The sequence below is a fragment of the Ipomoea nil genome, unplaced genomic scaffold (assembly GCF_001879475.1).
Source record: "Ipomoea nil cultivar Tokyo-kokei standard unplaced genomic scaffold, Asagao_1.1 scaffold0188, whole genome shotgun sequence".
NCBI classification, from domain to species: Eukaryota; Viridiplantae; Streptophyta; class Magnoliopsida; order Solanales; family Convolvulaceae; genus Ipomoea; species Ipomoea nil.
This window is the reverse complement of record NW_017616616.1, coordinates 3,984,381-4,011,747: the sequence shown is the minus strand read 5'-3', so window position 1 is coordinate 4,011,747 and position 27,367 is coordinate 3,984,381. Positions and strand designations below refer to the sequence as shown.

At 34.3% G+C, this 27,367-nt stretch overlaps 4 protein-coding genes across 8 annotated transcripts; 1 reads left to right on the top strand and 3 right to left on the bottom strand.

Annotated features, from left to right (window-relative positions):
- Positions 1–580: 580 nt before the first annotated feature.
- LOC109184458 (tRNA-specific adenosine deaminase 1) lies at positions 581–4,498 on the bottom strand. Of its 5 annotated transcripts, none has more exons than XM_019334469.1 (11): positions 4,254–4,498; positions 4,037–4,157; positions 3,558–3,733; positions 3,354–3,464; positions 3,074–3,187; positions 2,774–2,943; positions 2,614–2,690; positions 2,412–2,531; positions 1,707–1,794; positions 1,483–1,610; positions 581–976 (listed from the first exon to the last, which is right to left on the bottom strand). In XM_019334469.1, exons 1-10 carry the CDS (start codon positions 4,426–4,428, stop codon positions 1,497–1,499), a joined length of 1,266 nt encoding a protein of 421 aa, XP_019190014.1. In that variant the 5' UTR covers positions 4,429–4,498; the 3' UTR covers positions 581–976; positions 1,483–1,496. The 5 variants fall into 5 exon arrangements, with proteins under 5 accessions (XP_019190014.1, XP_019190019.1, XP_019190005.1 ...); XM_019334474.1 differs by lacking the exon at positions 581–976 and adding an exon at positions 1,154–1,348 and having other exon boundaries at positions 1,480–1,610; positions 2,412–2,493; positions 2,618–2,690; XM_019334460.1 differs by lacking the exon at positions 581–976 and adding an exon at positions 1,154–1,348 and having other exon boundaries at positions 1,480–1,610; positions 4,254–4,497.
- Positions 4,499–7,805: 3,307 nt separating this feature from the next.
- LOC109184619 (remorin-like) lies at positions 7,806–9,921 on the top strand. Its single transcript, XM_019334650.1, has 5 exons — positions 7,806–8,162; positions 8,451–8,504; positions 9,058–9,145; positions 9,348–9,429; positions 9,516–9,921. The coding sequence occupies exons 1-5, from the start codon at positions 7,997–7,999 to the stop codon at positions 9,711–9,713; spliced, it is 588 nt and encodes a 195-aa protein (XP_019190195.1). The 5' UTR covers positions 7,806–7,996; the 3' UTR covers positions 9,714–9,921.
- A 76-nt stretch (positions 9,922–9,997) lies between these two features.
- On the bottom strand, positions 9,998–14,767 carry LOC109184581 (myb-related protein 308-like). Its single transcript, XM_019334603.1, has 4 exons — positions 14,508–14,767; positions 12,919–14,378; positions 11,024–11,153; positions 9,998–10,945 (listed from the first exon to the last, which is right to left on the bottom strand). The coding sequence occupies exons 2-4, from the start codon at positions 13,049–13,051 to the stop codon at positions 10,279–10,281; spliced, it is 930 nt and encodes a 309-aa protein (XP_019190148.1). The 5' UTR covers positions 13,052–14,378; positions 14,508–14,767; the 3' UTR covers positions 9,998–10,278.
- A 4,797-nt stretch (positions 14,768–19,564) lies between these two features.
- LOC109184603 (LIM domain-containing protein PLIM2c-like) lies at positions 19,565–21,613 on the bottom strand. The gene is made up of 5 exons (XM_019334625.1): positions 21,298–21,613; positions 21,001–21,100; positions 20,844–20,875; positions 20,658–20,747; positions 19,565–20,175 (listed from the first exon to the last, which is right to left on the bottom strand). Exons 1-5 carry the CDS (start codon positions 21,430–21,432, stop codon positions 19,891–19,893), a joined length of 642 nt encoding a protein of 213 aa, XP_019190170.1. The 5' UTR covers positions 21,433–21,613; the 3' UTR covers positions 19,565–19,890.
- Positions 21,614–27,367: the final 5,754 nt, after the last annotated feature.

Sequence of the window (27,367 nt, the reverse complement as noted above, 5' to 3'; positions counted from 1 at the left end):
ACCGAAACCAAAACCGAAACCGAAAAAAACCAAACCGAAAATCGAAGTGCCCAGCCCTAGGCAGCTTAAAGATTACCCAAATTAGCATGTGATTAGGGTCATCAAAACCATGAATGAACCAACGGCCTTCCTCAGTTCATCTCAAACAAGAATGCTAACCATCCTTCATGTGTTTGATGGCCCATTTCCTCGTGTACGAGAAACGATGTTCTCATTGACTTTATTCCAAATAAATTATTTATTTGGGTTTCATCAATAATTCAATTTTTTAAATTATGAGTTAATCACCCTTTTGGTCCATCAATTGTTTCTTAACTGTAAATATAGTCCCTAATTTTTAATTTCAACCAATTTGATTTTCAAATTGTTTAAAATTTCATCAATTAAATTCTTACCAGAACCAAAATGATGATTTTTCACTTTTTTAAAATTTCGTCAATTGACAAAATTTTAAGCAATTCGAGGATCAATACAGTTTGATTATCTTGACCTTGATGTAGCATAACATGTTTGGGCGTGGATTATGGCGGGTATTAATACAGTTTCCTAATTGCAATTTGCATTGAAGGATAGAAAGATATTACTGTCAACCATTCAGCACCTTGGAAAACACTCAAATATTACAGACAGGGAATGGATTATATCTTGTTCATAAAAGGCAAAATTCTCACCCCAGACCCAACATAATAGTGGAAGGATAAATAGTGGGAGGACCACAGTTTAGTGCTTACAAGAAACTCACCACATTAGGTAAAACTCTCACCCAACAATTGTCAAGACTCGATCATGTGTCATTGCCTACCATCTATCATTCAGGAACCAACTGAGCTGCCCATACGGGTAGAATGGATTATGTCTAACTTCAAAGACTTGGTCAAAAACTGCAACTGTACAGCCTTGTTCAAGATCAAACAATCAACCAATCAACCATAAGCTCTACCAAACCCAATTAAACGATTTGGCCAAACTTAGGTTCCTGTAACAATCATATTGAAAGACTGATAAATGGGGATAAGTACATAAATTGATGGTTTTTACCCAAACTATCTACTATGTAGTGTAGACTATGTTAAGCCAGTTGTGCAAAAGTAATAAATGATTCAAGACTAATATAGCAATATCACATCAAAGTCAAGTGGTATGTATGAAATGGGAAGAAAAGAAATATCAGTGACTATATTGTAATTAGTTTAGTACACAAAAGCATCATAATAAAAAAAGATATTTGGTTGAATGATTTCAATGGAGAAAAATTCCCCACTATAAATACCAGTTCATTCAGCAAAACGCATATACTCAAACCTTCTAGAGAGCACGAAAAATGTCAAAAATGTATGCAATGGATAAATGAATCCTGCAGAACGAGATGGATAAACATTATGTGGTTTTCTAGTGATTTAGTTCGTGCAAAAGTGTCGATGAAAGGAATGGTTAATTAAATAGCTTTATTCACGGAACTGAATCTTCTTTTGGAACAATAACTGCTGTAATTTGACTCACTGTCCAGGATACGAGAAGGCCTCAAAGTTTTGGGGTTTCAGAAACCAATTCTTGAAGTGTGGGCTCTGCTTAAAGGATTTTGAAGCTGAAGTGTATTCTTGGGCCCTGTCCTGCAATAGAAAATAGGAAAAAAAGAGTATTGTTTAGTCCAATAATTTCCATGGGCCTGAACAGTGTAGATCTGGAGCCAAAGAAGTAAACATTACCTTTAGTTCTCGATAAGATGTCTCACAAGAAGTATGTTGATCCAGCCAATTACGATATAGTGAGGAGAATAGCTCCAAAAGGCGCTTCCTGAACAGTGATTGCAACAGATGCTATAAGAAATAATTGAAGATGGTAATGTTTTTCTTTGTTGTTGCAGAGTGTTTTACAACAAAACCGAACACTATGCTTGTCATTAAAGGCTAGGCACCAGTATTATGTTAAAGGTCTAACAAGCTGGCATGGCTATAAGGCATGCTTCAACATGACATGCCGGTTTATATCTACTAAAAAGTGAGGGAAAGAGGGAGGCAAAGAGAAATTGTTGATGGATCTTAGCACTGCACTATGCTTACTTCCGCAGTGGGGTCACCCATCCTTTGACTATTGTAAGTCAAGTACCCTTAACCATAGAGTTCTTTGGCTATCTGGTTGACATATCCTACTTAAAACCAATTGGTAATAAGTAGGTGAACATTAACCATTTAACCACATCCCTCCATGGTAAACCACAACGCCACGTCTCGAATCGAGCAGGGGCTGAACTGGGGCTGAACTTGGCCAACCCGGCTGACGCCCAACAATTGTAATACTCATAAACATAACATTCTTAGAAATCCATTGAGAAGGAATGAGTTATGAGCATATAGCTTTAAAATTTTATAAACTTTTCTATACCTACTAAAATTAACATACAAACGGCTTACTTGCATAAAGATGACTCGGTGGACGGGGACAATGCTCCTTTTGCAGAGGTGCCCTGCTTCCTTCCGGTGGTCCCAAGTATTACTTCATGCAAGCCCAATTTGTTCCAGCATATGGAGTACCTTCAGTTTGCGATTCACAACTTCTAAGGAAGCAATGCCAAACTAACAATGTCATAAGAAAGAATTAGTAAAACACTCCTACCCACAGGTTAAGGTTGCCGAGGCAGTTTCTGAGTGCTGAAACTCCATTGGTGGTGTCGGAGCTACCATGAGAAGAGGCTGTAACAACACAAAGAATTAACAGTTCATTGCAGATACATGAAAATATGAAATCACCAAGGACGATGGAAAGTCATTAAAACCTTATTCACTTCATAGGGAGCCATTAACTCGGTTGATAATGGTAGGAGCCGGTCATAGACAGCTCTCCTCATTCGATCTTCACTGTTAGAATTCTCAGAACTGACAAGTGATTGTCCAACCGTTATTGAAGAAATGTAAACCGGCTCCATGAAGCAAGAAAGTAGAGCTCCTGCATAAGAAGAATGACTACTAAAGAACGGTTGGATACTTGGATCTCAGCCAGTAAACAACTGGCAAGGTTTCAAATCAAGTAGTTTGAGTTTCGATGAAAGAATATCTACAAAGAACATCTGAGGAACCTTGAACTCCAACAACATTCCAGCGGGCAATCTTATCTGAGCAGCTCACTGACAAAGTTGTATCTCCACGACCAGGCTTCCTCAAAACTGTGCCAATAGAAGTCGAATGCTCACCTGGAAATAAAAATGTGAATATAAAGTCCATCCAATTATGGAAGTCTTTTTTATCATTATTTTATTGAAATCAACACCAGATAGTTGTAAAGATCCAATTGGAAAATTCAAATGTTAGAACAGAAAGCTACTTGATGAAACAATCCAAGTGCAATGGAACTAATACCATCAATCCTTGCAGTAGATTCGGAAACCTCTGGTAAATTATTAAGTTCCACTGATCTTGAATGACTCTCTTTCAGAGGAGCAAGTTCAGAACTAGGTGAGGCATCTCCGCCTACAAAGAAACAAAGTATTTAATGGGCAAAAAAGGGGACTTTAATCTTTTGTAACCAAGATTTATATAAAATATAAAGGAACCAATACCTACACGGTAACTGTGATATGTATAAATGTAATTGCCAACCCGGCTTCATCCTTAGTCGTTTTCGTCCAAAACCATCTCCATTTAAATTAAAAAGAAAGCCTTTGCTTTCATCATCATCCAACATTGTCCTCCCATTCGTACTACTCTCGCTAAGATGTTTGATCTCTGCATAGAAATACCTGATATGATTCAGAGAAAATCCATAAGATCCTTTTATTCAAAATTTCCCTCCCATGATTACTACTTCCAAAATTCACATGTCTCATTCATGGTTCTGCTTGAAAAGAATTAAATGCTCCAAACTAATCAAAGCTGATTTTTCTTGGACGAAATTCACTGCCCATTATTAATCTTCATTACTAAAATAAGAATCCGGGAATTGATATTAAAAAAAAAAAACAAACAGTTTCAGCAGAAAGGTTTATAAAGCTGATTTTTTATTCAATATTGCAGAAAATTATGGAAATTAAGAAAACTTAAACCTCATAAGAGCTCTTCTGGCTATAATTTCAGCATGAGAATCATTTACAACATCTCCTTTTGAACTCCGGCGAGAACGCCCAATGCATTTCGTCCCGGTTCCCATTGAAACTACCTCCAGTTCTGAAATGAATACTTAATAAATTGAATTGCATTCGTAGACAGAGGAATCAAATTAAATTAAAAATTTTAAAAAATCAATATTTAATTTTATTGTACCATGATGAGGAGAAGAGGTGAGAAAAGCAGCCAAAACGGTGACTTCGCGGCCCTGAGGCTTTCCTTTCTTTGGTAGAGAACTGTATACTGATAATACAGCTTTGGATATTTTATCTCCCCACGTGTTTTCCGGCGAAGGAATCAACGGCGGCGGCGATATAGCGCTGGAGTCCATGTCCGCCAGTGTCGGTGAAGATGACGACTGCGAAGTGGAAAACTGAAAACCGAAACCGGCGCCGGATCGTTCTCAGAATACATAAAATAATTGCAATTTGCCCCCCAAGAGATCTGAAAACATGTGAATTTTACCACATATGTTCAATATTTCGAATTTCTTCCTCATAATTATAGGTATTTTCAGATTCACCCCAACCTTTTCACTTAAAACTCCCTTATACTTTAGAAACAAAACAAAACAAACAAAAACATTTGGAAACCTTAATCTAAATCTAATCTAAAAACATAACAAGTTTCAATCTAGGTTATACCCCTAGTTTATGTCTATTTTTCTGTTAATTTTTTTTTATATCTTATATTATAAAAATTGTACTACATAATTTTTTAGACAAAAACATCACTGTCGTTATAACTTCTGTTATATTCTCACATTATTATTACCATGTACATGCATACACAATATTTTTTCTTACATCCTTCAATGGGATCTGGAAACATGTGAATTTTACCACATATGTTCAATATTTCGAATTTCTTCCTCAGAATTATAGGTATTTTCAGATTCACCCCAACCTTTTCACTTAAAACTCCCATATACTTTAGAAACAAAACAAAACAAACAAAAACATTTGGAAACCTTAATATAAATCTAATCTAAAAACATAACAAGTTTCAATCCAGGTTATACCCCTAGTTTATGTCTATTTTCTCTGTTAATTTTTTTTATACTTTATATTATAAAAATTGTACTACATAATTTTTTAGACAAAAATATCACTGTCGTTATAACTTTTGTTATATTTTCACATTATTATTACCATGTACATGCAACACAATATTTTTTCTTACATCCTTCAATGGTAAATTTGAATTTATTTAGATTTTAATTAAAATATTACTATAGCTATATTTAATAATTTATCATTTCTATAATTCTAACCACAAACTAATATAACTAAGATTTTAATATTTAAATTTTATATTAGGCATATATTTTTTGTGAATGGAGCATATAAAATACTAGTACAAGCTATACGTATTGTTGGGAAGATGTGGGTAAACGTTGTGGCCATGCATGTGACAGATTGTCGTCAATTAATTAATCATCAATCAATTTCCATTTTCCAGTACCAAATTATCCCCATCTCCCATCTCTATCTTTAATTTCCACGTATATCCATTTCAACATCAATATATATTCATCTCACACTTGTTGATATATCAAAATTTCTATATAATAACTAACACATAGGGATGTTTGGTTAGATGAAAAATTGTTTTTTAAGAAAAATGTTTGTCTTGAATTTGAAGAAAACTAGTTTTTCCTTTGTTTTTTTTTTCTTTGTAATTAATTAATTTTCTCAATAATTTTTTCATAAAATTTTAATTTCATTTCATTCTCCTCAAATATTTTTCGCGAACTAAATGAACCGCTAAATGATTAAATTAAAGTAAAGATGAAATTGATTGACTAATTAGATAGTAAAAAATTTGATAACTTCAGTCATTAAAAGAAAAAATAAAATAACAAGCAAAGCTAAACAATTATCTAGCATCAACTTAAATCATATGTATTGGCCATACCTAACACACATCTTCCCCTCATTAATTAGTTGTAGTTACATGACAAATATTTCACATGTAATATAAAGTTTTGTCACTTAAACAACAATACAATCTTCCATAGGGATGGCACTCCCCAACCGGCCCCATCCCCATTCCCAACGTAGAGTTGAAAAATTTCTCCATTTCCATTCCCGATCAATCCTAGTCAAAATGTTAAATTAATATAATTTTAATAATTAAAATTTTGAAAAGATAATTTCTATACATACATACATACATACATACATACATACATACATACATACATATATATATATATATATATATATATATATATATATATATATATATATTCGGGGACGAGGCTGTGCAAGAAAGGGTATCTCCGTCCTTGTCCACATCCCCGACGACGGGAAATTACATACACATTTCCCATTCTCGTCTCCATTCTCCAAAAAAAAAAAAAAAAAAAAAAAAAAATCATCCCCGTCTTCATCAGGAAGACAGGGAATTGAAGATCAGAAATTCCTATTAAAGACGGGGTAATTTACTATCCCTAATATTTCATACTCATACTCATATTCTACCAAATAGTAAATTCGTTTCATATATTGCAATTTACACTTTTCCTTTATGTTATCTTTATCAATACAATATAATCATATCAAGAAAAAAAAAAAAATTGGGCTATTGGGAGGAAAGAACAAAATTGCTTAAAACAAAAAGTTGACAATATAATGTGATTGCTTGCTACGATCCTTATTGGCCATCTAACTTTAAATTGTATTAGTGGCAATAATGATAGATGCTTCATTGCTTTGAGTACATGACACCAAAGTACAGCTCATTTAATGTTGCTTTAACCACTACTTGACATACAGATTTTTATTTTTTATTTTAAAAATGTACCATCTCCAGCAAATCCCTCTCAAAAACGAGTTTTTTTTTAATCATATCACAAGGTGTCCTAAGCAGACCTTAATTGTAGGAGACACCTTTAAACCCGTATCATATTTATATTAATCTTCATTCACATCGCGTCGGCCTAATTAATAAATAAAGTGTTGACTAGATTAATTTTTTCATGCAAGGGAATTTGAACTCTCAATTTTGTTAGTTGATTTTTTACTTTTATACACCATGATTCTATTTTACCAATCATCATCATTATATTATTATTCAAAAAATTATTGATTAATTGTTAACATCACCATAAGGTCAAGAGTTCTATTCTTGCTAACAATTCTTCGATTGAACATACTTATATATTAGTGTGTAAATCTTTATCTATATTATTGTAAGATTAACTGAGATTTAGTCTAAGTCGCATACTCATATTTGATTCTTGAAAAAATTCATGATCTACCCAGAATTTTAAAACATGTATGCACTTACCCACATGATCGAATCGAATATAATAGAGGTATAATACCATCGCATTATATAATAGTTTATTATAATTACATACAATATTTGAACCCAAAAATAGGTGTATATAGTCTGGAGAATTCAAGTAGTATTTTTTTCCTTAATATATATATATACTAGAAATTTTATATGTAAAATACTAAAATAAGATAAGTATAGTGAAAGAAGTGAGTATCTATGAATCTGTCGGCAAGCAGTAGGGGGAAAACACGCGTTGCGAAAGCGTAGTAGGACAGGACAGGATGATCATAGGATTCGTCGTCACTGTACAACTGCCGCATACAAACGTTGCAATTTGATAGCCGTTTGCCAATCCGCCACGTGTCCGCGATTCATCAACTTGTCCGACAAGCGCATGAATGAAGCTTTAAAAGCAGATAAACTGATAGGGGAAATATATGGAAGATTGATACCAAAAAAGAAATCTGAATGATATATACAACGCATGCTGGTATTAATGCATGATTCGTCCTGAATAAATTGATCGAAGAAGCTAAGAATCATTCTTTGTAGCTTTAATTCAAAGCTAGCTAGCTTCTTTGTCGTGTTTCCTTCCTTTCTTGTGTATAAAAATGGCAGCAGCTGCGCCAGTTGTGGCGGAGAAAGTGGTTGCTCCTCCTCCGCCCGCCGCCGTTCTTGCACCAGAAGAACCACCTCTCACTTCCGTCGCCGTCGCCGCCCCTCAAAACATGGGCCCCACCAAAGATGTTTCCCCAGAGAAAGCTGTTGTCCCTCACAGTAAATTCCTCTCTCTCTCTTTCTCTCTCTGTGTTATCAAAATCCAATGTTTTGGGGGTTTTGTTCATGGTTTCAAGGGTTCTTTCTAGCTTTATTAATTTCTTGGATAAATTTAAGGATTGATGTTTTGGCTTTATCTTTGATCAGATTAAGATATCTCTGTTGTGTGTCTATGTTTATATGCATCTGTCATCCTTCATAGTATTAGAGTAATTGTTACATGTTAGCAGGTAGCTGCATCAAGCTTAGATCTTGCAGCTTAATTAATCTTAAACATTTTGTTGTCAGAGAATCCTGATCCTCCATTGAAGACAGCTGGTTCTAAGGGATCCCTTGACAGAGGTAACCTAAACTTTAATGAGTTTTCATGATTACAAAGAAACATTCACTTTGCCAATGACCTTGGTCGAGTGGCACGAAGTGGCTCCCATATGGGAGGTCATGGGTTCGTGTCACAATGAAAGTGATGATTCTGTGCTTGAGAAAATAGTTATGAACAGATACTGCATTATAATATAGTCAGTAGTACTCAAAAAAGCTAAGACAACTTGTCCCCGCCGCAATACCAGATACAACCAAGGATCAATCAGCCTAGGTTGTTTATAATGACCAGCTCAAACCAAGAAAGCTAATAGGTCGGTCGTTCTGCTGGGGTTGAACTTTTGAACTTGTAACAATACAGTTATCAAGTTAACTGTCTGACTAACTTGATTGGTGGTGTCTCACGTTACTGTCATTATTTCCCCCCAAAGTGAAAAGTGGAGCCAATCTGGGTTCCGTTGTCAGCACTACCTCTTGCAAGTTGCAACTATGACTAGGCGGTTGTAGTCTTGTGGTTGGAACTATATATACATATGAAGTTAACTGCTGTTTTGTCCATATGCTGTATCTCCAGACATTGCTCTTGCAAAGATTGAGGATGACAAAAGAGTATCCTTTATAAAGGCATGGGAAGAGAGTGAAAAGAGCAAAGTAGAGAACAGGTAGGCCATTGTCTTTAATTTCTTCTTCATTTTGGCATCTAACATGAATTTGCTAGATGTTATACTATGGTTCTCTTCAAGTCTTCATGTAAGAGTAAATACAAGACTCGAGCTATCACGCATTTCTTTCTTCTGACCATGGAGTGCTAGTTTTGCTATAACCGTCGCCTCTTTGAATAAGCTAATTGAAACGATTTGGCAGGGCACAGAAGAAGCTTGCTGATGTACTGTCTTGGGAGAACACCAAAAAAGCAAATATTGAAGCAAAACTGAAGAAGATTGAGGTAATTAGTTACTTCTGAACTTAGGTAACCTGTCAGAAGTTTGAATATAATGGCCAAGTGATGGAGCAAATGCGAACTATTTGCAGGAACAACTAGAGAAGAAGAAAGCGGAATATGCAGAGAAGATGAGCAACAAAACAGCTTTGGTTCATAAGGAAGCAGAAGAGAAGAGAAGTGTGATTGTTTCCCAAAGAAATGAACAAGTTCTCAAGACTGAGGAGATGGCTGCAAAGTTCCGCGCAACCGGACAAGTCCCCAAGAAGGCGTTTGGATGCTTCGGGTGATGAAGGCTATCTGAAGTCTGAACAATGGCTGTAAATTGAATTGTTGTGTTTCTTCACTTTATTGTTCTTCGTGTGTCGTATGTTGTCCACTTTCTGTTCTTTGTGTTCTTTGCTGTGATGTGTTCCCCAAGCTCTGTTCTTTGTATAGACAGACACTCCTGTTTGCTCCTGTGTTAATAAATATTATAGTTCAGTTTGGTGCTTAAAATGGTAACGTTAAATTGGAACTAAAATTTTACAATAAATAAATTGGGACAGTTAGTAAACAAACGACTAATGGAAGCTTACTATATACACACACATTTATAAATTATATAAGTTAACAAGAAACAGAAATGCGGTCAATATGGAAACAAACTAGAAGTGTATAATCAGGACAACATAAGAAATGAATGGAATACAAGTTTAGGTGAATTTAGACAAAAGCCATCTTGCTCTACCAATACTAATAGAATAGATGCACAAGAAAGTTGGTGCAAGCTGGATCTGCTAAAACACAACCAGCTGGAGTTTAGGCAGTCTCTTTCATTATAGGGAGGAAACTGTTTTTCTGCAGAAGAGAAGTTCAGAGAATTTTTGGTGAGAAGGGTGTGGGGTGTATGGTGTAGGCATCAGTGTGTTCTAAGAAGCTCATGTCAGTGTGGGTAGGGAAATCCAAGAGAAGCTGTAGAGCTGATTCGGATGAATCATCCAACTCGTCGGTGCAAGACATTTCTGAAAGGGGGTATTCGATATAAGATTTGCAGCTCTTCTGTTCTGCATCTTTATTCAGGTTGCAGTCAGCAGCTGAGTGAACAGTCAGGGTAGGATCCACTTCGGTTGTTCCTGAAGCTGACCCGCATTTCATAGATGAAGATGTTTCGGAGATTGGACTTTGACAATCGGCTTTCTCCCCTTTCTTGAGCTTCCGGAATGATTCTCCTATCTCAGAATTCCACATGCGTAGGAAGAAGTCGGTTTCAGATCCCACCGTTGTTGGTGATGGAACCAAATGTAGTGATTCCCTTGAAAGACGAGCCTCAGCTTCGAGCCTAGCACTTTCCCATTGTGCCATGTGGCGGGCAGAGGGGGTCGTGGGCATTGTCCACATCAGTCCATTAGCATCAGAGGAGGGCTTGTGAGTCTGAGGATCAATGCACATGGAAATCATGCGCTTCTTCAGGTGGGTATTCCATAAGTTCTTGATCTCGTTGTCAGTCCTTCCAGGTAACTGGGAGGCGATTGCAGCCCACCTGAGAAGAAGAGGTTTGTGTCACTGAATATGCTGTTATGAGAAAATCCATGGTAATTTTAAAGCAAACAAGCAAGACCTGTTTCCCAGAAGGCCATGTAACTGTACAACAAGCTCCTCTTCCTCAGGGCTAAATGGACCTCTTTTTATGTCAGGCCTGAGATAGTTTGTCCATCGGAGACGGCAGCTTTTCCCACAGCGAAGAAGACCTGCAAGTAGAAAATATGTGGAAAAGTTGTTTCTTGTGAAAAGAAGAATTACCTCAACCATCTTAGAACATACCACTAATATAAAGATCAGAACAAGGTTAAAACTACAATAGAAGTAAACCACCATAGAATACAAACACGTAATCACATAGAACCAACTCAGTGAGGGTGCTGCCCGTTATACCTTAACCCAATAATCACAAAAGCATTTGGCAAATGTTTTGTCACTGGAATTAACAGTAACAAGAAAGATACCCATACTTGACATATCAACTGCCAGCTCCTCCCACACAATTGCATAAGCCAATTTCTCCTCTTGAGAAACTGAACATTAGAACCCATTTTGTTTCTTATTTGTACAAAGTGAATTTATTTGAATTTGGCGTGCTGTAATGTTAAGAATTAAGCACTTAGTTTAAGAAGACATCAACAGCAAATTGTAACTCCATACAACTCTTAGATGCATTCTGAAAAGATGTTATTTCTATGTGAGAGGCCCAAGATTTTTTTAGCATCTTCCAACCCATCTGTTATTAAGAGTATATTATATCATGAAAAAAGACATGCCCTGCATTGAAATAACGGTCCCCCATCTCTTCTTACAATCAAATACAGACTATATTGAAACGACAATTACCAGATCTAATTTAATAGGGAAAATGGGCATTTGTTGGGAATATCGTAACTATGCCTCTGTTGGAAAAAGACTATTGAGGTAATTAGGAACTTTCCGCAGCAACTAGTGAAGTGGGGAATGGGTTGCACAATTTAATCAATAGCAATAGTAAACCATGCAGGGATGCTATGAATGAACCCAGCCAATGTCCCTTACAATAAGATCACTAGTACAATAAGCCAATAAGGTACCCACAGAGAATAGGTGAATAGAAGCTGCACATGATAGGCTTGGACAAAGAAGAAGGGTGTATTCCATCTATTAATATAATAGTAGATAGAAATGGAATGAATACCCCTGGGGATGAGAAAGGAGTTTAGTCAAGGCATTAAATTTGCCTCCCAACCCAATCTCTTTAGGAAATGCCTTTCGAAGGCTTCATTGATGGGGTTAAGCTCATTGTCTCTATAAAAAATTAAATCAGCCCTCTTAAAGACATCTCAATGAATGAGAGAGACAAACAAGTCAGAGACATTCTTACATACCAGTAAACCACCTAGATTTAATCATTTAATTGTGCCAATATTGGTAAAAAGAATAAATCTCAGTAATAAATTAATTAAAGGATTACTAGTTAAACACAAAAGTGACCGAACATAGGATTCTAGATGTTCATTGTTCAGCAACACTATTTACCTGGATCCTTAGGTAATACTCCGTATGCTAATTCAATTATTATCCAAAGGATTCAATATGTTCAGTGTTCAATAACACTAGTTACCTTGATTTTCAATCCAGAGTGCAAACAAATGGTTAGTTTAGATCCTGAAACATGAAATATTAGATCTAGACACATGAATAAGCTTCTAATAACTGCAACATGAGTTTCACCACCTATGAAAAAACTACACCCCAAACAAGAAGGTTCTACATCTTTTTTATGGAAAGCTTTCTATATGGCATATGCCACAATGATTCAGACTTTTCTTAGTGACAGACAATTTAGAAATTGAGTCATCCACTCCTTATTTCTTCCTTCCAACTGTAAATTATATATATATATAAAATGCTTGAAAAAAACAAGATTTTTTTTTATTAGAGAATGCCAAGAAAGAGGAAGAATGGGTAAAGAAAGAGTGAAGTGCAAACCTGCAAACTTGGGAAGGGAACGCCAGCTACCATGCCCATTTTTCTTGATGTATTCAGTAAGCTTTTCATCTTCTTCAGGAGTCCATGGCCCTTTCTTTAGCCCCTTCTTGTCACAGCAGGGTGCTCTCCCCATTTCTAGTCTCCCTTCCCCCTCTTTCTCTTTCTCTCTCTAGATCTTTAAATTTACTTTTCTATAGTGAATTAGTGATCAACTAAGGACCAAGCTCTAAGCTTTAAAAGTAGTCTTTGAAGGAACAGTGAGAGAGAGAGCAAGAGAGACAGTGAAACAGTTTAATTGACAAGTCATATGGAAGTAGTACCACTCCTACTTTCTAGTAGATAACATAGCAACAGAAATATGACCGGCAATTCATATGCAGGATAAGCATTTATTGCCACGATATGATGGGTCAATACACATGTCTCAGAATAAGTGAATGTATAGAATACATGAAATACTGATGACTCTTGCACTTTGATATTTGTACCGGACTAGCCTTAATCCCAATCTAGTTATGGTAATTTATATATATTCTATTTTCCTCTCGGCTCTATTTAATGCTAATGCAGTCTTTACCCCGGAAATCAGCATGCCTTCCTTAAAATTAACATCTATCTCGATCCAATTATGTTTTGGTCTACCTCCTCTTGCCTAACCCCTATGATTGCCATGCTATCACTCCTTATAACCAGAGCATCTATATACCTAGACTAAGCACGTCCAAGCATCTTAATCTCTTAGCTCTGAGTTTATATCTTTCAGATTGGTGCCACTTGCACCTTTCTTCAAATGCATTCATCTTTAATATGACCCTTGTATTCTCACACATTCACCTTACAGCATTCTCATCTTGTTATTATTGTGATCCTGCCCACCATTCACTGCAGTAAAAGCCTAACCTACCTAATAGCTTCATGCCTTCATATGCCAACTTATCTTATGTTCTTTTTCCCATGTGCCTGGCCTTACAAACACACATTGGGAAAGGATCCGCTCAATTGAAGGTTGAAATTTAGCATTGATCAATCTAATGTGTACAATTCCCAAGATAAAGATCCAGGCCATTATAGGACCCTTGCTTTTAAGATCTCACACAACACATGTATAACTGTACATGTTCAATGTTAATCCTTAAACATTTATGTTCAATATACACAAGAATATCCCATTAAAGATAGCAGCAGAGCAAGAGTAGTATTAGCAGGAAAAAGCTTTCTGCGTTAAATGCATAGTTCAGAGAAATTGCAAGCCATTATAATGCAACGCAGCATTTAATTCCTCAACGCAATTAAGATCATCCAGATTTTTGCATTTTTTTTTGTGTGTGTCTAAATGGCGACAGCGACCGAGCAATCCCGGCCGCCTCGTACTTCTACCATCTCTAGGAGCGAATCACTGTTTATGCGTGAGGATTTCAATTTAATGCTCACGAAACATCAAATACACATTGATTGTATACCTGCAATGAACAAACACAAATAAAAAATAAAAAATTAAAAAAAAAAATGCACAAACACACACACAGGTAAAAGGTACAGTAGATAAAGCGAGAGAGCAGTTAATGAAAGAGCAATGAAAATCTTCCAACCTCAGACATCAATAAATGCACGCAGACAAAAACCTAGCCGGTGGAGTATACATATATACATACATATATATATGTGATATAGATACATACATTTCGGACGTGTGTATGTATATGTGCGGCGGAGGCGCCTCCGGCGAGGAGATAGACATGAATGATGACGATCAGAGATTCAGATAACAGCCGGCGCGAAATCGGAGAGAGGGAATGGGGGGAAATGTCTTTCCTGTGATTTTTGTAAATTCAAGTTCAGACTGCAGGGGAACATTTAATGGGCTTCTTTTATTAAATGGTCCCAATGGGCTTTGTGGTCGTCGTGGTGGGCCCAATAGGCAGGTGTACTGGTAATGGGTAAGAGCAGAAATGATGATCTAGGCTAATCTGCTGCCTCTCTCGCAGTGCATTCAATGCATTGATTTAGTCAAATGTTGATTAATTAATTGTGATAAACATCACATATTTACATCAAAAATTTGAAACTCAAATGAAGTTAGATCAGCCAATTGAATAATCACAATATTACAATTTTAATTTACCTCTTTATGGTCCTACTTAAGTTGATTGACCTTTTTATGGTCATTTGTCGACAAGGGTTACAAGAACGAGTTTACACAACGTAAACATTTGAATAGTGATGACCAATTTTTCTTATCGCTCAAAAAAATCATATAAAACCAGTAACCAAATAAGTATACCATAATTCTTATAATAAAAAGTTACAAGTTCAATTATTGCTAATACTTTTTCGGTTAAATATGTCACACAAGTAGTAGGGTCTAATTTTAAACTTAGACGCGTGTTTATTATGGGCCTTGGGCCCGCCCACCTTGTGAACACGTAGGCATGTCCAATTAAAAAAAGATGTATCTTGGGTTTTAGTATGGACCACTTATTGCTTCGAGATATGGGCCAGCCCAACTAAAATTTACGTAACTATTTTCTCAACTTACTTAAGTACAAAGACCGAGCTCGATTCATAATTTCTTATTTAGAAGAGTCATTCCATGTCACTAAATCACAAGATCATTAACAAATCAACCATATATAAAACAGTAGCGTTTTAAAATAAATTATTATTTTAAATTCTTAATATTTAACTAAATACATTTTATAACTTATTTGTACTTTAAAATAAGCTATAAGCTCTAAACTAGACTCTACCAAACCTAGCCAAAATTATATTAGTTTGGTCAAAACGAAAGTTGACATAAAAGTCATTTACACTAATCAATTTTTATTTTTATTTTTTTACAAGGAAAATCCTTAGTCACTACGCAAAGACATACATGGGGTAAGCCCAACTCTTATGTAATAGATTGCAAACTACACAAAATAAGTAAATCACCCAGTACAATAACAAATCAATCTATTTTGATCCACCATAAAGTTGTGTATACAAATTTTAATGACAAATTAGCTAAATTTCATATATACATATAACTTGTTATTTACCCACTCTAACAACTATTTAAAGTGACAGTCACTATATGAGATATGCACTGAATACACTAAGTTTATGTACCAGGACTATGTGGTCTAATGGTACCCGGGTTGGATTTCCATTTGGAAGAAGATTGTGAGTTTGAGCCTCAGTGGAGGCGTTATTAGCTCTTTGTGTTTCAATAGGTTGAGAAAGTATATGAACAGATACTACATTGTAATAGAGCTAGTAGCATTCAAAAAAAAAACACTAAGTTTATGTAATAGCTTCAAGAAAAGTAAGTCACACTAACCTCCATGATGAAGTGTTTGCTTAGTAGGAACAGTCATGTGGTAAATTTCCAACAAAAAAAAAAAAAAAAAAAAAAAAAAACAAAAGAAAAAAGAACTAAGTAGCAGAAATGAAGACATGAGTAGGGGCTTTGAAGGCAACAGGAATACAAGTAACGAAGTAAAGAGTGAACTTATGCTTAAACTTTCTCAACACCAAACCCCTTTCTCCCCTCCATTGAAAAGCAGCCACAACTATCTTCTTCATGCAGCTCTTCATCCCCTCGCTCGTCTCTGCACTCTCTCTCGCCGTCGCCGTCGTCTCTTCTTTCCCTTTCTTCTCGCCGCCACCGCCGGCGGCGGCGGCGGCGGCAGCTTCTTTCTCTCCTTCATCGTCTCCCCACTGAAGCGGATAGCTTCGCAGAAAAACTCTCCTGGTGTTGTAGTCTTCGTTCCTGAAGCTCCTCGATCGCATTGCCGTCGTCTCATCATCCCCCCCTCCGCCGTTCACATCCATCATTCAAGTCCAAGCTTTACACATATATACATGTATATATATGGAGAGAGAGAGAGAGAGATCAGAGGATGAACTTCAATTCGTGCAGGTTCTTCTTCTTATATGTAGTAGTTGATGGACATGATGAAAAAGTAGTATATATACACGCGAGAGAAAGGGCAGATATAGTTTATACATGTGTATAAATGGTTGAAAATTAGGTATTTAAAAAAAGACATACAATTTGGTTCTTTAAAAAAAAAAAGACAATTTATTTGGGCTTGTACTCTTATCTTTTAAAGAGATGAAGAAAGTTCAATTATTTTTTTTTTTTTTTCTGTCGAAAAATTAATATGGGTAGCATTTTAATTTGCCCCTTATAAATTGGTGGTTCGGTTAAGTGTGAGCCCCTTATAATTTTCGTATTTGAAGATCATAAATTTAATTTTTTTAATATGTATTTTTTTTGTTAGACCACGAGATATTTTGATGGAGGCATTTTAAGTGTTGTATCACTCAACCAGACTTATTTATATTCATTTTAATTACACTAAGCGTATTTCAAAATGATTTTTTTATATTTTGTGATAATGATGGGATATTATATTGTTAATGATTTTTAATTAATAATTAAACATGCATGATGAACATAGTTAACAAGAGATCGAGACAATGTAACATCGGAAAATGGACCTGCAGGCGATAAATAATGAAAGGAATGTTGATGTGATCTTTGGTTCTTGTCTTTTTAGGAGTAGTTCATAATTATTTAATGTGCCCAAGGTTTATCGAATATCTTGGCCAATGTTTTTGACTTGCCAGGCCAGCTTCTTCGTTCTAGCTTTACCTTAAAAGCTCCAAAGTAGCTCATGTTTTGTCGTTTGCAAAGTGAGAGATAACCACAAAGTCACAAACTAAACTGCATAATCTAAGAGCCCAATCACATGCACTTTATTAATTAGCATATTCTTCTTGCTTTCTTCCATCTTCTGATCTTCCCATTAAGTTACGTTAATGCATGATATATTATTACTCTGGACATATATATGGTGTAATGGAAAATAACCCGTCAATAGATGATGGTAGATAATTCGTTTTTAAGTTTAGATTCACATAATTTACAATTTATCTTCTCCGTAGGTTTGCAACAAATTATGAGAAACGCGGGTGATGGGGTATACCTTAATGGGTGATATATTATCAAACTATACGTTAATGCATGATATATTATTACTCTGGACATATATATGGTGTAATGGAAAATAACCCGTCAATAGATGATGATAGATAATTCGTTTTTAAGTTTAGATTGACATAATTTACAATTTATCTTCTCCGTAGGTTTGCAACAAATTATGAGAAACGCGGGTGATGGGGTATACCTTAATGGGTGATATATTATCAAACTATATATATCAAGTAATGGTGATGAGGTAATTACCAAGGGTAGTAGCACCCAAAAAAAAAAAACTCAAAATGTCAAACCAGGAAAGACAGGTCGTGAAATTAGATTTTGTAATAGTGTAGTACAGTTATCCGTCTCCCCAAATTTACTAGGAACTAAGAGCATTCCATATAGAGTTTTTGCTCAGTTTTTTAAGAAGAAAAAATCGACTATGTTATTTTTGCACAAATGGGAGATGAATTTTTTGGTGAATTTTCTCCTGTAAAATCAAAATCTTTGTGGGGTCCATTGAATGGGAGAAGGAAACAAATGGACTCGAGTGTAAGAGTCCTTATGGTAGCTCTTTTTTTTTTTTTTTTTTGTCAGTTTATGTTTTTTCTCCTTTTTTTTCTCTTCTCACTTTCCTTCTCCCTCCTACATGAATGGAAAAAAAAAAAAAAACAAAAAACAAAAACAAAAAAAAATCATACTAATGGATGGTCTAACAATTTAAGTATATCATCGATTTATTAACGTATTTCAAATTGTTTTATGTAATTATACTATAAAGTATTATTTGTTACTAGCTAGTATATTAATATTTATTTGGATCTTGTTGTTTGCCTTGCCATTGAGGATGTTGCATGTTTCAACTGTCAGAGGGGACGGTAAGGCATTTTGAAAGTGACGATTAGACGATTAGTGCCATATAATTATTATTAGATGATCGGACAATTATCTTGTTTGGTTAACCTAAAACGATCTAATCCATTATAGTTGAGTGATTGACGGACATTAATCACAATCACACGTCTTAATAAAGCATGAAATGGTTTTTTCACTGAGGGGATCCTTGTGCGCAGTAAGCAAAGGTCTAACCTATGTGGTTTATATTCAGTTGAGTTACCATGATTTACATCCCCCAAATGTTTTGTCGGGGCGGAGTGTGGGGATCCTTAAGATTAGGGTTCAACCTTTTGGAAGAATGAAATGGTTTTTCACAAATGAGAATCACTAATTTTTCGTCCTGCAAAGGTCTTGGTTTTTGTCTAAAAAGAAAAACATTAAAGGCAAACTTGGAGTTTTTTAAAGTGGTCGTCAACTGACAGCCACTCTAACCCCACCCTTTAAAAAAAAAAATTATTATGTCGTTTTTTTTTCTCTTCCCTTATTTTCACTATCTCCTACTTGGCTTCCTAAAAATCAATAAATTAAAAACCTACACTATTAAGAATGCTCTTATATGAGCAATAACTTTGATTTTATTATCACAACCTACACTAATTTCTTTTCGCTTTTAGTAACCATTGTGAACTATCTCATAAATTAAAGAGAAATTCATTAATATTCCAATTACTGTACGGATTTGTGACTGAAAAAAAAAAAAAAAGATAACTATAATGGCTGTCATATAACATTTTCATTGTAATATTAATACAAGGGGAGAAAAGTTATGAAAATATTATTGTAGGATTATTGGCAAGTGTTTATATAAAACAAGTATACAGATGAGATACAATTTATCAACATCAACGTTTATAAAAGTACAAAACAGACAATATATGTATGGTGGATTCCATGACAGAAATGAAGATTTATGGCAAGACAAAATAAAAATAAAAACAAAACAAATCAATGGCAAAAATAACAAGTATACGTCGTCTCAACTCTGGAAAACAGAACAGAATAAATGTAACAAGTTGGGCGGCGAGGATGGATAATGGATCGATATTAGGAGGAAACGATGAATTCTGAAAAAAGCGGCCGAATGCTTACACGCGTTGGCGGCGGCGCGTCTAGGATTCGTCCTTTTCTTCCTCGGCCCCGCCTTCTTTGTCGTTGTCGGGGGCGGCGCTCTCCTCCTCCTCCGCCCCCTCCGAATCGGCAGACGCCGACGCATTCTTCTTGTGGGTCGCCTTGAGGACGTGCTGGTAATTTCCCTTCTCCATGAAGAGCTGCGCGAAATGGTGCTTACAGTAGAGCACTCCGTCCAGCGCCGCATACGTTGCATGCGTCAGTGGACACCCTCCGTGTGCGCACTTGAAGCATGACCTATGGTACGACTCCCCCTCCATAGTCACCTGAAAACCAGACTCGACCCGATTAATCTCGTCTCAAAATACAAATAAGAATCTCGACTCGACCCGATTAATCTCGACTCGAGATACTGATATGGGTACAGAATCTCGACTCGACCAGATTAATTTTGTCTCGAGATACTGATATAGATACAGAATCTCAACTTGACCAGATTAATTTCGTCTCGAGATACTAATATGAGTACAGAATCTCAACTTGACCTGATTAGTCTCGGTCTCGAGATACTGATATGGGTACAGAATCTCGACTCGACCCGATTAGTCTGTCGATTAGTCTGATACTGATATGGGTACAGAATCTTAACTTGACTCGATTAGTCTCGTCTCGAAATACTGATATTAGTATAGAGTTTCATTGTCAAATATCATTACAATCTCGTCTCGAAATACTGATCTTAGTAAAGTCTCGTTTTGAGATACTGATATCAGTGCAGGATGTAAAAACACCTGAAAACGGAACCAACCTTTTCAAGTGGGTAGACAGTTTTGGTGCAAGCAGCACATTTGTCTTGGGTTCCAGAAAACATGGCAGAGTATTTGCTTGAGGCCTTTGTCTGCACACAACAACATTAATATACTCAAAATTGTGTTAATTTTAACGTTAATAAATGTAAAACTCAAACTTCGTTATCATATATGTATGTATATACCATTGAATTCTCCCTCTCTGAAGACGACTTTGCTGGTAAATGGCAAACCAAACAATTAGTAAAAGACCACATATCCAAACAAAATCCTAATAACAATGTATTAGAATTGTGACAAGCTTTTCCGTATAAATTAAAGGATTATATATGAATCTCTTACAGGACTGGAAGTTCTTGCTAAAATTTCCAGACTCCTTGAAGAGTTGCTCGAAATGAGTCTTGCAGTACAGAACTCCATCCATGGATGAGTAGTTACTCATCTGCATGAACACACAAATTAAAATCACCATAAACGTCACAAAATTTTTTGCATCATCCTATGACAAAAGTTCATTTTAGGGCTTTTTAATTTCCTCATTTTTGGTAATATGACATTCCGTCTTACAATAGAAAAACTCATAAAAAAACAGTAATAAGATTCGCAAACAATAACAAAATAATACAAAACAAAACATACCACGAGAGTCCCTTTGCAATGGCTGCATTTGAAGCAAGACTTATGATAGATAGTTCCATCAGCTGTCAATAAATCGACAAAGTAAACAGTCTTGTCACATGCCTTGCATTTATCCAAGGTTCCAGTGAACGACATTTTTTACTTTTTTATTTATTTTTTTTGATACCTAAATTATATATAAACTCTCAAAATAACAAAGATGTTTTTCCTCTTTGATTGGTTGAGACTAAGAATAAAAATCGTCTGGGCTTTGGGAAGTAATAGAGATCTCAAAATGTGTTCATCAGAGAAAAGGGAACAGTTTTCTTGGAAAAGAGTGAAAATAGGATGAAATGTATGACTCCTTCAACGTTGCTCTTTGAGGTAGTAATATGTTGGTTAATTGGGTAATTAGCGTGCATAATTAAAATAGAATGCAACCATGAAATTATGTATAGTCTATAAGTATTAGGAAAAAATTGATGGGAACAGTTTTTTTGGAAAAGAGTGAAAATAGGATGAAATGTATGACTCCTTCAACGTTGCTCTTTGAGGTAGTAATATGTCGGTTAATTGGGTAATTAGCATGCATAACTTCATGCATTCTATTTTAATTTCTTCAACCATTACATAACTTATTGACTATACTTAATTTCATGGTTCCCTTTTATAAATTATTAGTTACTTTCAACACCATTATATGTTATGTATTTAATAGCGTGGGGCCCAAGGGATGGTTTACAGTTTCGTTAAAGATTGCTTGGACCTTGCGAAAAGGCTTAACAAGTTTCGGATTTCTCACATTGATAGAGAATGAAATAAATGCGCTAATTGACTTGTTAACCTTGGCCAAATCATTGATGGGGGGACGCTCACACTTATCGATGCTCCACCCGAGATGCATGGATTGCTCCATGCTGACGCACGCCTTCTTTAAAAATTATAGATAAGGCTCTCCTGTGTGGGCTTAAGATGTACCAAAAAAAAAAATCAATTTTTTATTTTTCCAGTTAATATATTCACCTTAAATTTCTAAGTGGAAATGTAGTTTAGCCCAATCCAATGCCTTGGAGTTCGGCAAATTATTGTATGGACCATGAATACTAGATACATTTTTAATATATTAAAAGTACATTATTTTTGTACTGAAGGTACATTATTTGTATATTAAAAATGTACTTTTAAAAAATATATTTTACGTACATAAATAATGTACCATTAATATATTATGGTCCATGCAATAATGATTGTTTTAGTTCTCTTTGGTTTTGTCTTTCAATGGCCTTACTTGACCGCAAATTATGCTGTGCAACCGAATGCACCTTGCAAGGTGCATACGGTTGCAAAACGGCGCCGTTTTGGTTATAAAAAAAAAATGCGCGTCCCACTTAAAGAAGAAATCAAGTTCGATTCCTGGCAATATCATTTTTATATATCCAGAAATTCATAACTATATATCCACAGTGAATGAATGAAGTAAAAATCCACAATGAATGAATGAATGAAGTAAATATCCACAATGAATGAATGAATGAAGTAAATATCCACAATGAATGAATGAATGAAGTAAAAATCCACAATGAATGAACTAAATATCCACAATAAATGAACTAAATATCCATAAATTCATAATTATATATCCAGAAATTCATAACTATATATCCATAAATTCATAACTATATATCCACAATGAATGAATGAAATAAGTATCTACAATGAATGAACTAAATATCCACAATGAATGAACTAAATATCCATAAATTCATAACTATATATCCACAAATTTATAACTATATATCCAGAAATTCATAACTATATATCCACAATAATGCTATTGCCGAGAATCAAACCTGATTTTTTTTTTTTTTAAGTAGGACGCGCGTTTTTAGTCAAAACGGCGTCATTTTGCATCGTATGCACCATGCGCATGGTACATTCGGTTGCACGGCATAACTATTGTTACTTGACACAATTGGCCCTTAGCTTAAAGTTGAATAACGATCACTTAATTTCTTTTTATTTTTTAAAAACAAAATAGCATTGAGTATCCCAACCATTTTAAAACTGCACTATTTCATATTTGACTTATATAATTTGACAATAACAAAAATAAATATAATATTACTCTGTATTTATTCTTCTCTCAAAAATGTTGAATCTCCAACCTCAAGGGTTCCCACACTGTAACCCGACATAGTATTTGGAAAGATGTTACTATGGTGACTAATGACTCAGTAGATACATCCAAATGCCGGTGTACACAAAAGATCTATATTTCTTTAATATGGGAATACCGCATATGACTTAACTAGTTAAATACATGTCAAAATAAAACTCACAATTTATTAAAAATTTAAATAATTGACTTTGTAACCACAATATTACAAATCAATTCCTATAGAATTTGTCATTGATGACCTTCAAGGTTTGAATCGATTAACAATGAAAAACATAATTTGATTTAGAGTGTGTTTGGTTGGTGGGTTTTACCCATAAAAATGTGTATGAAAGTGATTGTCGTTGTTTGGTTGATAGGTTTTTAGAACATTACTATGGTTTTAAATACCCTATCAATTGAAAAATCCATACCCAAATTAAATAAGGGTTTCATTCTCAAACACTACTATTAATAATCATTCATATTCCACCCTAGCTACTATCAAACATCTTAAATACTTTCACCAAAATCCATTACCATTACAAAGTATTTGATACCCATTCCGATTTCGATTCCTATATGCAAATCAAACACACCCTTACTTTATTGTGGTCTTTTACCGATTATGATTAAACTTTTCATTAAATAAAACAGAATATAACATCTTTTTTTCTCCCCAAGGTTTGTTGGATATATATAGATTTTGTGTTTGGTTTTGACCTTTGGGGTAGGTGGCAAGGTGTGCTCGTGGTAGCTTATAACCTACTCCTAGTTCTCAAAGTCACGTACGTGATGTTGTAATGGAGATCTTTAACAAATTTTGGGCCATATTGCACTTTGCGGCAATTTATATTCTACACCACGCGCGCGTTGCACTGTGCGCCCAAATGCAAAACGACGTCGTTTTATTTTTATTTTTTGAATGCTACTAGCTCATTACATTGTAGTATCTGTTCATATACTTTCTCAACCCACTGAAACACAAAGAGCCAATAACGCCTCCACTGAGGCTTGAACTCATAACCTTCCATTTAGTCCAACCACGACGTCGTTTTATTTATTTATTTATTTATTTTGAAATTTCCCGCATCAGTGTATGGTAATTAATTTTTCTTTAAAAAAAAACACATGTTAAAAAATGTACGTAATATTATATTAGAATACACATAATTGTATACATGAATGTACATAATTATATAACAAAATATACATACTCTTTTTAAAAGATAATATACATAATATAACATAATACATAATAAACATAAACTTTTAACATAATACACATCAACTCTTAACATAATACATACAAAATTTCTGATTCGGATGTACATAATTGTATAAAAAGAATGTACAAAATTGTATAAAAAATGTACATAACTGTATGAACAAATATACATAATTGTATGAACAAATATACATAATTGTGTGAACAAATATACATAATCATAGCAACTTCCTACTGCGCCTCCCAAAACAACCCCAAAACGACGTCGTTTTGGGTGGCGCGCGACGCACAGTGCTACGCGCACCGTGGTGTAGGGTATAACGATTGGCACTTTGCTAATATCAATTATATATCCACCGATTACAATTATACTCTTCCTAAAAAAAATACAATTAAACTCTTCCTCGAAAAAAGTTGGTACAAAGCAATCCGACATTGTAATTGTATTAGTAATTCTTTTACTAACTGTTTCAAATTGCTCAATTCAAGTTGTGTTTTTTTTAGAGTAACTGATTGTTGTTGTATATTGACTCTTTGTTCTTCATATTGAGAATGTATGTATAAGTAAATATTACACTATTAAAACCCAAAAAAAAAAAAAAAAAAAAGAAGTAAATATTACACTATGATAGAGTCAATAGTATTTAAAAAAATAATTAGTGAAATACATCAAAATAAATCATGGGTGTAATATATTCCTATTCACAATAACATTGTCTCCGCTAACTATGAACTAATTTTATCCTTTTTCATATTATATTAATATTTTCATATTGTAAAATGAGACTAGTGTAGTTTCGTTCAAGCTCTAAAACCATCAAAATAAATTATTTATTACTAAAAGGATCCAAAATATGTATATTTCACTCCACCTCTTACGTACACCCACTCTCACTCCACTTACCAGTCCTTTTTTTTTTTGGAATAAGGTTCAAATTGGCCATTGAACGTAACCTGAAAATGCAATTAGACCACTGAACGAAAAAAAAAAATGCAATTAAGCCATTGAACACTCAAAAAATGTGCAATTAGGCCACTGAACTCTCCAAACATATGCAATTTTACCGGATAGCAGGTTACCATCAATTTTAGCAGGTGACCTGCTTGCGTGGCAGCTTAGTTGGCATTTTTAATAATTTTTAAATAATTTTTAATAATTAATTTTAATAATAAATTTTATAAAAATTTGGAAAAAATTAAATAAAAAATAAAATAAAGTCGTTTTTATTTAAAAAAAATTTTTTTAATAAAAAATTATTATTAAAATTTATTAAAAATGCCAACTCAGCTGCCACGTAAGCAGATAACCTGCTAAAATTGAGGGTAACCTGCTATCAGGTGAAATTGCACATTTTTGGAGTGTTCAGTGGCCTAATTGCACTTTTTTTTTCGTTCAGTGACCTAATTGCATTTTCAGGTTACGTTCAGTGGCCAATTTGAACCTTATTCTTTTTTTTTTTTTTTTTTTTTTTTTTTCAATTTCACGTCCATTTAATATTTATGTAAAACCATTGACTTTCATCCATCCTCGGCTTACATCATCTTAATTTTTTCTTTTTTCGAGTACTATTAACTATTACAAGATATTATATATTCTGTACTTTTTATATATGTTGTAGCTCAAAAGAGTCAATATCATCACTGTGTTTAATCCTGTTATTTTCACTCAAAGAGAACCACAAAAGTATCATATGATCAGCACAAGATACTTTCATACCAATATTTCATTTAAGTTACTCCGTAATTATATTATCAACTTATCCATCACATGACATACACCTAAACTTTTTTTAGTTACAGTAAGACAGAGGAACAACAACAAAAGAGAGAGATTATGATGAGAGTATGGGATAATTCAATTTGCCTAACAACTTAAACAATAAATTTAATAAAATATGCATAAAAAGACTAGTATTTTTAAGTACTTGATTGATCATGTGTGGTTGAGAAGACTAACAAACACGTTATTCATATTATATCAATGATTGTTAGCTTACGTATAAATATGGCTCATATTGCATACTCAAAATTATCTTTTATTTCATACTACAATTTGTACTAGCATAGTAGCGTAAACTGATCAGGACTAGTTTACCATCTAGAGTTAGATAAGTTGAGCTTTCACATTGATTATCTTGAGTTCACTCCATCAAACACTCATATTATATTCGATCTCCATCTCATAACATTATATAACTCTACTCTTACCATTGATTTAATTTGTTATATCACCCAGTCAATACGTCAAATTGGTGAAGACCTAACAACGAGAAATCATACAAATCCCAATATAAATTCATCTCGACACATAACATAGCTATATGAGTTTTACAAAGTACATATAATGCAAGCTAAATGCATTTTACAATGAGAATGAATCCATCAAGTATTTACATTCTATCCAAAGTATTATATCACACACCATCATAACCTTTCGTTTGAAATAATAATGTACACAATAACTTAGTGACTCATCATATTATTTTCTATTAGGTTCATCTCTATTTTTTTGTTAGAATTTTTTTTTTAGTAATGTTAAAAATCATGAAAATAAAAATATTATATTTGCTAAATAAACTCTTGTAATTTTAGAGATTTTTTCAACTCAGAGGGATGTTTCTTAATAAAATTGTATTGTAAAAAAAAAAAAAAAACTTGTGATTTGTATTTTTCATAAACGAGCTTTTTTAAACGATCAAAATAAGAAC

Excerpts from the sequence above, each read along its gene's own strand:
- LOC109184603 (XM_019334625.1), bottom strand. The coding sequence starts at position 21,432 with ATGTCGTTCACTGGAACCTTGGATAAATGCAAGGCATGTGACAAGACT. Across the intron at positions 21,101-21,297 it reads ATTGCAAAGGGACTCTCGTG|ATGAGTAACTACTCATCCAT; the intron begins GTATGTTTTGTT and ends GTGTTCATGCAG. Across the intron at positions 20,748-20,843 it reads CAGAGAGGGAGAATTCAATG|ACAAAGGCCTCAAGCAAATA; the intron begins GTATATACATAC and ends TGTTGTGTGCAG.
- LOC109184581 (XM_019334603.1), bottom strand. The coding sequence starts at position 13,051 with ATGGGGAGAGCACCCTGCTGTGACAAGAAGGGGCTAAAGAAAGGGCCA. Across the intron at positions 11,154-12,918 it reads TTCCCTTCCCAAGTTTGCAG|GTCTTCTTCGCTGTGGGAAA; the intron begins GTTTGCACTTCA and ends TTCTACTTGCAG. Across the intron at positions 10,946-11,023 it reads CATGGCCTTCTGGGAAACAG|GTGGGCTGCAATCGCCTCCC; the intron begins GTCTTGCTTGTT and ends TCTTCTTCTCAG.
- LOC109184458 (XM_019334469.1), bottom strand. The coding sequence starts at position 4,428 with ATGGACTCCAGCGCTATATCGCCGCCGCCGTTGATTCCTTCGCCGGAA. Across the intron at positions 4,158-4,253 it reads CACCTCTTCTCCTCATCATG|AACTGGAGGTAGTTTCAATG; the intron begins GTACAATAAAAT and ends TATTCATTTCAG. Across the intron at positions 2,691-2,773 it reads CTCCCTATGAAGTGAATAAG|CCTCTTCTCATGGTAGCTCC; the intron begins GTTTTAATGACT and ends GTGTTGTTACAG.
- LOC109184619 (XM_019334650.1), top strand. The coding sequence starts at position 7,997 with ATGGCAGCAGCTGCGCCAGTTGTGGCGGAGAAAGTGGTTGCTCCTCCT. Across the intron at positions 8,505-9,057 it reads TAAGGGATCCCTTGACAGAG|ACATTGCTCTTGCAAAGATT; the intron begins GTAACCTAAACT and ends CTGTATCTCCAG. Across the intron at positions 9,430-9,515 it reads CAAAACTGAAGAAGATTGAG|GAACAACTAGAGAAGAAGAA; the intron begins GTAATTAGTTAC and ends AACTATTTGCAG.